Source organism: Urocampus carinirostris, chromosome 12 (assembly GCF_059441175.1).
Source record: "Urocampus carinirostris isolate Australia breed hairy pipefish chromosome 12, RoL_Ucar_1.0, whole genome shotgun sequence".
In the NCBI taxonomy this organism is placed as follows: Eukaryota; Metazoa; Chordata; class Actinopteri; order Syngnathiformes; family Syngnathidae; genus Urocampus; species Urocampus carinirostris.
The window spans coordinates 41107074-41121741 of record NC_142360.1 but is presented as its reverse complement, the minus strand read 5'-3'; the positions used below and the strand labels follow the sequence as shown (position 1 = coordinate 41121741).

At 41.8% G+C, this 14668-nt stretch overlaps 1 protein-coding gene across 2 annotated transcripts in view; it reads right to left on the bottom strand.

Annotated features, from left to right (window-relative positions):
• Positions 1-8312, bottom strand: part of LOC148356048 (retinoic acid receptor RXR-gamma-A) — a 65350-nt gene extending 57038 nt beyond the window's left edge. Inside the window, exon 1 of one of the 2 annotated variants that reach the window (XM_088349061.1) lies at positions 8144-8312. In XM_088349061.1, coding sequence (XP_088205187.1) covers positions 8144-8174 — 31 coding nt within the window. In that variant the 5' untranslated portion in view covers positions 8175-8312. The remainder of the gene's footprint in view (positions 1-8143) is intronic. The other variant, XM_088349062.1, reaches the window with a different exon arrangement.
• Between the last annotated feature and the right edge of the window lie 6356 nt (positions 8313-14668).

The window sequence follows — 14668 nt, the reverse complement described above, 5'->3', positions numbered from 1 at the left end:
TATATATCACCAAAAAAAATCAGCAAAATACAACCATAGTATGACTACAAAAATATTTCAAAACTAAATATCAAATTTAGTGCTTCAAAACAGGGACTTCCCATATTACTCTGCTTTTATTTTGAAAGGCATAGAAAAATTACAAAAATAAAACTGCAGTAATATTACAAAAATTGAGAATTACAACAAAAATACTACTATGGAAATACTCCAAAAGCACTATAATTAGAATACTTCAAAAATACCACGACAGTAATACCATGATACAAAAATACGACTACAGAAATGGTATAATAAAGACTACAAAATACTATTACATATATCACAAAAGAAACAATAAAATCCAACCATAGTATTTCTGTAAAAATACCTCTTTGGAAATACTACTAAAATACTACAGCAGCAATACTAAAACAATGAAACTACAGTCATGCCACAAAATACTCCAGTAATATTACATAAATACGACATAAATACTACAAATTACCATACAGTAATGCTCCATAAATATTACTAAAATACCAAATACTCAAATACTACTGTAGAAATATTATGACAGATACGACAAGATTATTGCAGAAATTTTACGACAACAATACAGGAAAAATGCAATGACAGTAATACTAAGATGGAAATAATACAAAAATACTACTGCAGCGATACTACAAAAATACCCCTACAGTAATAAATCATACAAAAATACTACTATAGAGATATTAAGACAAATACTTTAAAAATATTATCACAAAAATTTTACAACAGAAATGTTACGACAGAAATGAGACAAAATACTTTAGTGAAAATACTAGAAAAGAAACAATACAAAACTATTACGACAGTTACAATAAACAAATACTACATAAATACAAGAGCAGTAATATTACAGAAACACCACATGAATACTCCAAAAAATACAGAAATACTACAAAAAAATGAAACCACTAAAATATTACAAAATTACTAAAAAATTAAACTACAGTAGGACGACAAAATACTCCAGTATTATTACAAAAATACCTAAAAATACAATACAGTAATGCTCCAGAAATACTACAAAAAGAAACTACAGTAAAAATATAAAAACCCTTTCAAAATGAAACTGAGGTAATACTACAGTAATACTACAAAATACTAGATGAATACTACAAAATACAATAAAGTCATGTTACAGAAATACTACAACACTGTTACTGCAGTAATACTAGCGTACAAAATACTACTATAGATATATTGTGACAAATACTTCAAAAATATTATCACTGAAATAATCCGGCAGAAACATTACGGCAAAAATACGACAAAAATGCAACGACAGTAATACGACAAAAATATTCCTGTGGAAATACTACAAAGATCCTACTGCAGCCATACTAAAAATATAAAACGACAGTAATACTAGAAAAATCTGACTGCAGAAATGCAACAAAAATGTGAAAAAAATACAACTTCAGAAATACTACAAAAATATCAAATTTGAGCTGAAAACAGAGACCCTACTTATTATTTTTTGTCACAATTACCGATGTGAATCACCTGTGGCAACTGCCTCGGACTCTGATTGGCTCCCTGTCCCTATTCAAACCCACTCCTATCTGTCCCCTGTTGACAGTCCGTCTGCGAACCTCAGTTTACTCTAGGCAAGCCGTTTTTTTTTACCCTGACTCCCACTTGTTTTTTTGCTCCCGTCTGTTTCCCGGCTTGGACCCGTTTTTTTTAACCTGACCACGTCTACTCCCCTCTCCTGGCTTTTGACTCGTTTCCGACCCTGACCACCTTTTTGCTCTCCTGTCCCGGCGACTGACCCGCTTTTGTCCGTTCCCGACACCGCCCTCGCTCGCCACGGAAAATCCACTTCCGTGTTCGGAGCGACCCGCTTCCCGAGCCCAGCGATCACCAGATCGTGGGTGCAGCCCTTTCCTTTCTTCCGATAAAACTGAGAGAAAAGTAACGCAAGTGGGTCCTGTCTCCGTCCCCGTCCTTACAATTTTGCTTTCATCGCGAGCGTTTCAAAACCAAAATTGATGAATCTATTGAAAGAACCCATAGAAAGATATTTCTTCATGAATGAGGAAATTGTCTAGGTCACCGGGAGTGTCCCCTCGCGAGCCAATGTGGCCCCCGACTCCAAAGAGCAACAGCGACTCCTTTCGGGCCCCCGAGTGCGCCGTCCACGTGTTGCCACAAGGGCGGGAGCCGTAAAGCTGTCACGTAAACAATTCTGCTAATAGAAAGGCCCAAAACCAAAAGGGGAGAGTACGAGGGCCCGAGCGGAGGAAAGATCAGCCGGTCCAAGGGCAAAGTCGTCCCGGTCGGAGGAGGAAAGGAGCTTTACTTAGCCAAATGACGGATGCCGTCCCGGGAATAGGGGCCGGGGGACCCGAGGAAAGGGGTCTGAGCTACGCTTCGGGGGTGCGCAAACTACGGCCCGCGTGCGGCCCGTCCGGCCCACACCGAACAATATATAACTAGATAGATAGATATATAAATGTCTAGCTAGATAGATAGATAGATGTCTAGATAGATGTCTAGATAGATGTCTAGATAGATAGATAGATAGATAGATAGATAGATAGATAGATAGATAGATAGATAGATAGATAGATAGATAGATAGATAGATAGATAGATAGATAGATAGATAGATAGACAGACAGATGTCTAGATAGATGTCTAGAGAGATAGATAGAGAGATGTCTGGATGGATAGATAGATGTCTAGATGTCTAGATAGATAGATAGATGTCTAGATAGATAGATAGATGTCTAGATAGATAGATAGATGTCTAGATAGATAGATAGATGTCTAGATAGATAGATAGATGTCTAGATGTCTAGATAGATAGATAGATAGATAGATAGATAGATAGATAGATAGATAGATAGATAGATAGATAGATATATTGATAGGTAGATAGATCCTTCATTCATCCGCGTAGGGAAATTCATACTTCCAGCAGTATCCTTGTGTTGAAAATAAAACAGTAATAAATAAAAGAAATGGAATACAGAAATACCCAATATAAAGTATTTAAATAGTCCTACGGAAAATACACACTGTCATAAAAATAGGGTAATATGCAAATGTGGGGGTTCATGTGGGCTTTGACTCTCCTGGTTGGAGTTAAAGAGCCTCATGGCATGAAGAAGAAATTTACTATAACTGCATATGAGATTTTGTGCTTGAAAACTACGACCTTGTATATCTATTTGCTTTCTGAATATAGAATTACTATACAAAAATATGACTACAGTAATAATACAAATACTACAAAAATATTACAAAAGATATACTATACTATAAACTACAAAAATTCCACTAAGGAAGTACAAGTAAAAACACGACAGAAATCTTACAAACATTACTATGAAAATACTAGTATGGAAGTATGACATTAATACTATTTCAGAAATACCACTACAGAAATATTACAACAGGGATACTACCAAAAATACAACTACAGTAATAATACTTCAAAAGAATACGACAAAAATATTACAACAGATATACTATACACTACAAATATTTCAATATGGAAGTACTAGCAAAAACACTACAGACATCCTACAAACATTTCTATGAAAACACTATTATGGAAGTATGACATTAATACTACTGCAGAAATACCACCACGGAAATATTATAAAACAAAATTACTACTATGGACAATAAATGTTACAAAAATAAAACTACTGTAATACCACAGAATGTTACAAAATACGATGGAAATACTCTAATAAAAAATGCTACAAATTCAATATTACAACACTAATACAACTATTTTAATAATACAAAAATACCACAAAAAATATTACTATGAAAACACTCCAGAAATCCTTCAGAAATACCACAGTGATACTAAAAAATACTTCTGCAGAAATACCAAAAATATACTAATACATGAATATTATAATACAAACATATTACCAGAGAAGTATTACACTACTGTAATAATACTACTGATCTACAACAAAAATTCTGTTATGTAAATACTACAGAAAACATGAGAGAGATCATAAATAAATACAAAAAATGCTATTATGTTAGTATGAAAATAATACAAAAATACAATAAAAATCCCACGGCAGAAATACTACAAAAATACTAACAAAACGACAGTACTGTACTGCAAAACTAAATATGAAATGTAGTGTAGTGCTTAAAACAAGGACCTGATAAATAATTTGACCTAGAAGGCCTGGATTCAGGGTCTTGCCACCCCAGAGTCACGTGGCTTGGAGAGCCCGTGGTTCTCTCCGTTCCTGTTGTCCGGAGTAGCATCAAGATCCACCGCCAAAAAGTATAAGAGCAAGTTTTCTTCAGCTTGCTGTGAGGCCATGTGCTCCCTTGCACACACCCCTCCCCCAAAGGGCCCCCCTATTTTCTTAGATATAAGCAATAAAAGATAACGCAACAACCAGTCTTTGGTGTTTCGGGCTAATATTCCATGTTGACACGCTACGATATTCAAATGAGTTAATTATCTTAAAACCGGGTCAATTGATCAGTACTGTTAACCTGTTGCAGAATTTCTAGCCGGACCAATCGGTAACCGCCAAATTAAATTCTGGACCAAATACCGTAAATTCCGGACTATAAGCCTCTACTTTTTTCCCAAACTTTCAACCCTGAAGCTTATTCAGTGATGCGGCCAATTGATGTCATTTTTCTAACGGCCATACTGAAGGAAGACGACTTTGACGACGTCAGTTAAAAGGAGGAAGATGAGGACGGCTTACCGAGCTTACTACAAGTACGGTATGTTTTTTTAACAGAGCTGGTTACGGCGTTGCGAGCGTGTTGCTAGTAGCGTTTTGCTACCCTTCACAGGCACGGTTTGGGATGAAAGTTATATCATTATTATTAAAGCTTTGAAAACTCTCTCGGTGTACCGTCTTTCTTTGTAAATATGTGTAACCATGTATAATATGTATTTGCAACTGTATATTTTTGTCATGTATTTATTTTAGAAACTTATTCTGATGTTTTGCACGAGCAAATGAGAAAGAAGGGTCGGGGCAAACGCGGGCTGACGGGAAGTGGAGTAAAGGTGAGACGTGTTTGTGGACGCGGTCGACAATAGTGGATATATATTTTTCCCGCCCTTACCTCTGGAAATATACACTTTTTTCCTTGGATTACTTTCAACGGGCACCCGGACTCTGCAGGTCTGCATTAAATCTTAAGTACCAGTATCATTTTGCATTCATTTTGCCGGCTGTGTTTTTTAAACTGTATCGGGTATGGATTAATTCCGTGTTTGTATTGCGTTTTTTCAATGTGGGCGCATGCGGCTAATATACAGGTGCGGCTTGTGTATGTACAAAATCGGTTTTCCTCCCGAAATGTGGTGGGTGCGGCTTATAATCAGGTGCGCTCCATAGTCCGGAATTTACGGTAGATATGATTTAAAACAATTTCTTCTTCACAAGCAAAAGGAAAGTGAAAGAATGCAGCGCTTGTATGAGTCTGTTTTTTTTTCATTGCAGTGTTCCTTTTGTATGACCCATGTTTTATTTTGACAATGTCTGTGTTTTGCAACATCAGTTGCAGCCTGGTCCTCCTGCAAGGTTTCTTTATTTTCCTCATGCTGAGGTTTTTGACTTTTTCCTTGCCCTCATGTTGGTTTTAGATCAGGGGAGGATGTCGTCATAGTCTGTAGTCTTTAGTACTGTAGTCTGTGCAGCCCTTTGTTACTTGTGAATAAGGGTGTCACAAATAAAAATGACTTGACGTTAAATGTCACGGTTGCCATGGCGCCCAATTGGTCCCCGCCGCGTGGCGCCAGGTTCTGTCACGGTAGCCACGGCGCCCAATTAGCCCCACCCATGGACACCGACTGAAACGCGTTGACGGATTGCTCACTGGGAGTACTTAAACGCGGTCCTTTGAGCCGTTAGTTGTCAGAGCGTCTGCAAGACTCCTGTCAAACTCCGTGTGAAATGCCTGGTTCTGTGAATTGCCCGTGTTTGATCCTGTTTTATCTTTGGCCCGATCGGTTTGATTTTGACAACAGTATTGTTCGGATTTCAATCCACTCGCGCATTCCTCCTCTCCCTAACAAACTGTGAGTACGTTACGCGATTGGGTTCTCCGTTCCTGTTTCCTGTCCCGGTTCGTGACATTAATAGTGAGCGTTTCAAAACCAGTTTGATAAAACGACTCGATTTAAAAACGAATATAAGACGTACGACATGTATATGTATTTAGAAATGTAAACAAACGGTACAGGTCTTCAGGACCGGCCGTTCGGCCATATTTTTTGATCCCAGCGCAGCCCGCGACTCCAAAGGTTGGTTTTGGGCAATAAAGTCGTTTGTCCGTTTTCACGCAAACGCCTCACTTCACCACTCGCAATAAATCTCCGTTTGTAAGAGTTTAGGGAGATCGTAAATGACAAAAAAGCCATTCGGATGCCAACCTCTGACCTCCCCAGACCACCTGACTTGATTTACGGCACGAGACGCGAAACGCAAAACTATACCTATCGAGCTGTAGGTTTTTGCCGTACAAAGTACGTTTCTGATGCATTTTAAGACGCGTACGACGTACGAGAAAATCTGTACGGAAAAAGGCAAATTTGTCAACGATGGCTACCGTCCGGTATACACCGACGATCACCAAACGGCAAATCGATCGAGTCAAACCAGTTGGCCGCGGTAGCCTCTATCTCTGTATCCTTTTTTTTTTTCGTTTGATGCTACTGCGCGCATGCGTCTGCTGCCTGGGCATTTCCCATCATGCATCATTTCCATCACACGTGAACAAAGCGAAAGCAGAGCAGTAGGCCTACGTGACAACATAGTTTTGAATTTTCTTCGGATACGAAGCTCGAGTCGCAATGGCCGAACCTGAACGAAAACGCCGAAAATCATTCTGATCCGAAAACAACAGGCGGGGTCGATTGAGTCCATTTGAAAAAAACATCAGATTTCATGTGGTTGTGTCTAGTGAAAGGAAGTCCGTCTCTTTTGAGAGAACTGGCTTTTTCGGCTCGACTCGTTCAAGAGAGCCGGGTCTCAAACGGCTCACTTGCTTTGATGCATTATATTACGAATTATTGTGTTGTATAAAGAATTTACCGGCTCGGTGGCCTTGGGGGTATGGCGCCCGCCCCGAGACCGGGAGGTTGTGGTTCAAGCCTCGGCCGAGTCATACCCAAGACTTAAACATTGGTAACCGTTAGCCTCCCTGCTTGGCGTTCAGCATTAGGGGTTGGAATTGCTCACCTCATGACTCCCAACACCTCAGTTGGGTAGAGCGAGGGGGCTGGGAATCCCCTCCTCTGAATCATCTCCCAAAAAGAGTCGGGGGATATGGCTGTGGTATTTTTTATTTTATATTATAATTATATTATAATAAAGTTAAGACAAAAAGGAAGTATAAAAGGTGAAAATGAAAAAAAGACAGGTTTTTGGTTATCCCTTGAATCAGTATATTACCAACAATAATTGAATGAAGAAAATGAATTCATAATTTGAATAAGAAAATTCTACTTAATTCTATTTGCATGTATTTGTTCCTTCTACAGTGAACGCCCAAGCTCCTTCATTTTGGAACTTTTTTATAATAAACCTCATTCATGTCGAGCATCTCACAACAAAGTGTTAATTAACAATATATGATATAACGAAATACATGTGCAATATAACATGTTAAACTACATAAATTAAAAAATATATGGTGTAAGATTATTTTGTATTTTGTAAGGGAAAATACGACAGTTTGTAAGGGCATAGAGCCCTGGAGCGCGACAGGTATGGAAACGCGAGACGCGAAAAGCGAGACGCGAAAAGCGAGACGCGAAAAGCGAGACGCGAAAAGCGAGACGCGAAAAGCGAGACGCGAAAAGCGAGACGCGAAAAGCGAGACGCGAAAAGCGAGACGCGAAAAGCTTCGGCACCGGACTTCAGACCCGTGACTTGGACCGACTGTGTGGGCAGAGAAACCCCGGGGAGAGTGCGGCGTGGTCGGGGAAAACTCGGCCACCGAAGCGCTCCTTTCGACACGCTACTACAACCGAGGCTGACGGCGGAGAAAGCCCCCGAGAGAGCGGGGCCTGGCCGGGGAGAACTCCGCCACCGAAGCGCTACTTTCTTTCTCTTCCGGAATCCGAAAAAAGTCCTAAAACAAGCGGGCGCTCTTACTTAAATGTCCGTAGGGATCATGGGAGTTCATGGCGGCGCTGTCGCGGAGCTTCCCCGGGTGTCCTAGGGTCTTGGCTGCTCGGCATCCCCGCGCATTCCTCTCGCGGAGCGGACTGACGAAGTGTGCGAGGCGGCTCCGGAGCCCTTGGGGGGGGGGGCCCCCGGTAAAGGGGGAGGAGAACCGGGGGGAGGAGGAAGGACGGCTTCTCCCGATGACAAGGGTGTGCGCTCTGAGGGCTGCGGGCCGGATCAGGTCCACCGAGGGTCTCGCGAGACTACACGAGAGAAGCGCAAGAGAAAAACGAGATGCACTTTGAATGATGTCCGCTTGATGGTGCCCACGAAGCAACCGGAGCTGAATTTCTCTCGTTCTCTCTGTCTTTCTTTCCCTTTCATTTTTATGTTCATCCTTTCATCTCTTGCTCTTCTTCCTTTCCTTCCTTCGCCTCATATCTGTTTTTTCTCTCTCTCAATTTCACTCTTTCTTTTTTCTTTTTGTCTTTCTGTCTTTTGCAAACTAATCAACAAACGAACGTATACATCAGCATTTTGGTTTTGATGAATGAACAAATAGATTAATTATTTAATAGATGAGTGGATGGATAAATACATAAATAATGATAGTTTTTTTAACGTTAACTTTTTCTGTGCAGTTACTTCAAGGGGTCTAAAAAACACTTAAAGTACAGTTTAATACTATAAATTTCAATACCAACTAAATAATAAACTACATTTTAGTTTAGAAAATGACTGAATCAATCAATAAAATATTTCAAATAAATATACGTAAAATGAAAAAAAAAACGGGTAGTTCGTGCTTTCAAAAAAACCTCCAAAATGGCAGATTTTAAAACAATATTGCTAAGAAGAGTGGGCCAAAATTCCTCCAGAGTGTTGTGAAAGACTCATTACTAATCATTGGAAAGGTTTGATTTCTGTCCTCGCTACTACCAGCTCAGTAGCCTAGATGGTAAGGCGCCCGCTTTGAGACTGGGAGGTTCGGGTTCGCGCCCCGGCCGAGTCATTCCTAAGACTTAAAAAGTGGTCGGCGGCGCCCTCTCTTGGCTGCGGCTGCATCGGGTCAGATGCAATCGACATTTCGTTCTGTGTACATTGTTACACAGAATGACAATACAAGGAAATTATTATTATTATTATATTATTATTAAAGGTGACCCAACTCGCTCTTAGTATCAGGGTGCTGACTAACTAACTAACTAACTAACTAACTAACTTCCGAACACACCAACCAACCAATCAACTAATAATGTGTTGGCAAGAAAATGTCTAAATCAATCATTCAAACATTTCAAATAAATGAACACAAAATAGGAATACAGGCAGTTCATGCTATCAAACCCTCCAATAAGGTAGATTTGAAACAATTTTGAAAAGAAGAGTGGGCCATATTCCTCTGGAGGGTTGTGGAAAAACTCATTACCAAACGGTTGATTTCTGTTCTTGCTACCAAAGGTGGCCCCATTCACTCTTGGGTTCAGGGGGCTAACTAACTAACTAACTAACTAACTAACTAACTAACTAACTAACTAACTAACTAACTAACTAACTAAACTGGTAGTTCATGCTAAAAAAAACAACACTCCAGTATTGCAGATTTGTAACAATTTTGCAAAGAAGAGTGGGCCAAAATTCCTCCAGACTGTTGTAAAAAACTCATTGCCAATTATTATAAAGGTTTGATTTCTGTTCTCGCTACCAAAGGTGGCCCAATTCACTCTTGGGTTCAGGGGGCTAACTAACTAACTAACTAACTAACTAACTAACTAACTAACTAACTAACTAACTAACTAACTAACTAACTAACTCAACAGAAAGTTCAGGCTAAAAATGCGGAAAAAAAAACACTCCAGTATGGGAGATTTGTAAGAATTTTGCAAAGAAGAGTGGGCTAAAATTGTGAAAATTTTGGTAAACGTTTGTGTTATTGCTGCCAAAAGTGGCCCAAAAGGGGGCCATGAATTTTTCACAAAGGGCAATATCGATTTGGATATTTGGTCGTTGTGCCTTCATAAATAGAATGAACTATTCAAAAGTGCATTTTGTAGTTCCTCGGGTTGTCTCTGTGTGATATTATTATTGGTCGCGAGTGATAAATATGCAAAAAAAACAACACAGAAATGAAGAAGGGGGCAAAGGCTTTTTCACAAAGGGCAAGATGGATTTGGATATTTGGTCGTTGTGCCTTCATAAATAGAATGAACTATTCAAAAGAGCATTTTGTAGTTCCTCGGGTTGTCTCTGTGTTATATTATTATTGGTCGCGAGTGATAAATATGCAAAAAACAACAAAGAAATGAAACAGGGGGCAATACATTTTTCACAAAGGGCAATATCGATTTGGATTTTTGGTCGTTGTGCCTTAATAAATAGAATTAACTATTCAAAAGTGTATTTTGTAGCTCCTCGGTAGGTCTATGTGTGATATTATTATTGGTCGCGAGTGATAAATATGCCAAAAAAACAACACAGAAATTACAAAAGGGGGCAATGAATTTTTCACAAAGGGCAAGATGGATTTGGATATTTGGTCGTTGTGCCTTCATAAATAGAATTAACTATTCAAAAGAGCATTTTGTAGTTCCTCGGGTTGTCTCTGTGTGATATTATTATTAGTCGCGAGTGATAAATATACAAAAAAACAACAACACAGTGATGAAGAAGGGTTCAAATACCATTTCACGCTACTGTACCTGTTGCTACCTAGTAGCGTGAAAGTGATTAAGGTCCCCCCGCCTCGGCCCCCCTGCCCGGGGCCCCCCGAAGGCCCCCTCTCCGCAGAGCGGGGTCACTCGGGGGTGAAGCTCCCGGTCCCTCGGAAGGTTATTCAGGAGTCATTCCTCGCCGGAGCTGGCCAGACGCTCCGTCAACGCCGGGGCCCGCCGAGCCCTCAGCTGGCCCGCTAATGGGGCCCCGGACCCTTCGGACCCTTCGGACCCCCGCCCTCCTTGTAGCCGCCACCCATAAAAGAGCCGAGGAGGATGCTAACCAAGACGAATGGGCTCTTTTTCTCCTTTCCTCGTTGGCCGCTAATCAAAGCTTTTCATTTGTAATGGCCTCGCGCCGGCCCCTCGGCCGCGGCCCCCATTAGGGGCCCCGCAACGGAGAAATTCATTCCAGTCGAAGAGGGACATAAAGTAGTCATTTGTCAGACTCTTCTTTGTGCGCCCAGGGGTGTAACCGGCCCGTTTTGGAGGGGTGCTCCAGCACCCCCCCCAAAAAATATAATAATAAAGGGCAGGATAGGCTCCAATAGGATGAAAAAGGCTAGATATAAAAAAAGAAAAGAAAACACGAAAGACGCGGCGTCGGAAATACGCACTTAAAATGGTTCAGTCTGTTTCATTCCTACCGCTGCGTCGCTGCAGTAATATTTTCTATTGCATCATTTTGATAGTATATCCGTAGTCCTACTGTAGTTGTATTTCTGAAGTCATGATCACTGATGCGAGGCATCTGTGCCCGTTCCAGCCCTGGTCACTGATTGGCTCCCTGCCACCTGTTACCAGCGTCAGACTGTCTGTGAACCTATGCTCTCAGCTAGGCAAGCTTTTGTACTCCCTGACATTATCCTGCCCTGTTTTCCTCCCTGATACCTGTTGCCGACCTGTTTCTGCACCCGCTCTGCTTTTGCTTCTCCGTTCCGGCCCTCGACCTGTTTTTGCCCCGTTTCCTGCCTCATACCTGTCACCGACCTTTTTCTGGACCCATATCTGTTTTTGCTCCTCCGTTCCAGCCATCGACCTGTTTTGCCCTGTTTCCTGCCTGATACCTGTTGCCGACCTCTCTTCTGGACCCGTTTCTGTTTTGCTCCCCCGTCCTGGCCATCAACCTGTTTTTCTCGCTGCCAACGACGACCCTCGCTTGACACGGAAGCGCGACTTCTGCGTTCCTGTCATCTGCTACCCGTGACTGACGATCATCGGATCGTGGGCGCAAGCACTGCTCTCTTTCTTAATAAAAACGGAGTCAATTGTATGCTATCTGGTCCTGTCTCTGTTCCTGGTTTGTGACAGGGAATGCATCAAAAAAACCCGGTGGTCCGAAATTGGAACGCAAACCTCAGTTTGTCCGTCCCTGTCCTCAACTCTCATCACAAACCACCTGCGAGCAAGTCACGGAGCGTCATCCGATGTAATAGGTAAAAGAATCCAAGTGAAAAAGCAAACCCCCCAAAACAGGGGTGTCAAACTCATTTGAACTCGGGGGCCACATGATGGAACAAAGAGGGATAAAGAAATAAGAGAAAGAGAGATGGCCGGACGAAGAAAGAAACAGAGAGAGAGAGAGAGAGAGAGAGAGAGAGAGAGAAACAAAAGATAAAAAGTCGTGAGAGAGGGGGAAAAGAAAAAGAGAGGAAGAAAGAAATCCAAAGAGAAATAGAAAGACAGAAGGAGAGAAAAGAGAAAAGAAAGCGCAAAGGGTAGGAAGAGAGAAAGAGAAAAGAGAGAAAAGGAAAAAAGGAAGAGGGAGCAAAAGAGGTTAAAAGACGCAGAGAGAGAAAGAGACAAAGAGGAACAAAGGAAGAGAAAAAGAGAGACACAGAAAGTGAAAGAGGCAGAGAGTGGGAGGAAATGGGTGGAAAAGAGAGAGAGAGGGAAAGAAATCCAAGTACAGTGTCTTTGTTCGAGGCACCTGGCTCTGGCAACATCAAGTGGACGTATTTCAACCCGCAGCTCGTTTTTCTCTTGCGCTTCTCTGAGTGTCGTCTGGCGGGCCGGATTCAATCCCTGAGCGGGCCCGATCCGGCCGGCGGGCCGCCCGTTGGAACCTCCTACCCTCCATCTGCCTGCGCTCTCATTAGCCGTTCTCTCTTTTCTGAGAGGATAACCCCGAACAGCCTTTCTCTCCTTTCTCTCCGGGTGGCAGACACGCTCCCGAGATGATAAGTGTTCTTAACCTTTTTGTGCGTCCGACACAAAACGGGGCCGCCGAACGTCATCCGTCTCCGAGCTCGTCCATCTGGGACACAAAAGATGAAATGCGTTCCCGACTTCTTCCAAAGAACGGAGCTTTTCTGTGCTTCTTGTGCTTCTTGATCTCCACTAAACCTAATGTTCAACAAGAACTTCGTCTCACATTTTTGCAATGCGAAGGTGGGTAGTAAGAAGTTACTTTTACTCGAGTATGTTTTTGCCATGAACCAGAACAGATAAAGGACCCAATCGCGTGACGTTCTCACACAAGCCTTTGTTTTCCAGGAAACGGGGAGTCCAGCACGTTAGGTAGCCGGTCTAAGCGCGGAAAGACCGGAAGCCAGAGACCGACGAGATCGATAACAAATCAGGATGAGGAAAATTATCAGGAGAAACTAGACAGGAACAAAAACGGAGGTAACTAACAAACAGGACAACAACAGACGGAAACAAAACTGGAACCCTAAATTAAACAGTACAAAAATAAACGGGAACAATACCGGACTGGAGATATCGCAGGAAAACAGGACCGAGTCAGAACCCACGTCTTCTGGGGCAGAATTTCATCTGGCGGGCTGACAACCGAAGCAAGAGAGCGCTGAGCTTTATATAAAGAGAAAGTCAATTTCTCAACAAGCCGCAGCTGGCACCACGTGGGCGGGGCCGATTGGGCACCATGGCAACCGTGACACACACAGGCGGGGCCAATTGGGCACCATGGCAACCGTGACACACACGGGCGTGGCCAATTGGGCGCTATGGCAACCATGACAGTTTTGGGACATCTTGTACTTCTAGAAGTATTTTTAGCTCACTATACTTGCGAAGAAGAAACAGTACTCTTAATCTTTTAAATTAGGCTACATTAAAGCCGTTACTTATATCCCCCCACATGTCCGTCTGTCTCTGATAGGGCGCATTTATTTTGTCGGACACCTCTGTTTTGTTTTTTCTCTTGCTTCTACAGGTACCCCCAAAAACAAAACAAAAATGTGTTTTTTGCTTGTTATTACTTAGGTTTCTTTGTTTTCTCTCCTTTCTATCTTTTTCTTTTCTTTTTCTTCTTATTTTGGTCTTCTTTCTTTTTTTCCCCTTTTCCCTTATCTTTTTCCTTTTTCTTTCTTTGCAAAAGGCTGGGCAAAAAAATGAGAAAACTGTCGTGGTTTGGTCCCTTTGTCTATGTCGTCTGCCTTCTTACTTTTTAGCACTTGTTATGGGTCGCACGGTACAATAAAGCGACACCTAGTGGTCAACTCTTACACACTGTCCCTTTGATGTAAGTGCAGCCCACGTACATTTCGGATGTATTTTCACATTCATTCTTGATATTTTTTATTTTGGAGATGGGCGGATTCTTTTTTTTAAATGAGAAGCAGTAGCCTAGATGGTAAGGCGCCCGCTTTGAGACTGGGAGGTTCGGGTTCGCGCCCCGGCCGAGTCATTCCTAAGACTTAAAAAGTGGTCGGCGGCGCCCTCTCTTGGCTGCGGCTGCATCGGGTCAGATGCAATCGACATTTCGTTCTGTGTACATTGTTACACAGAATGACAATACAAGGAAATTATTATTATTATTATTATTATTTCTTGTGGA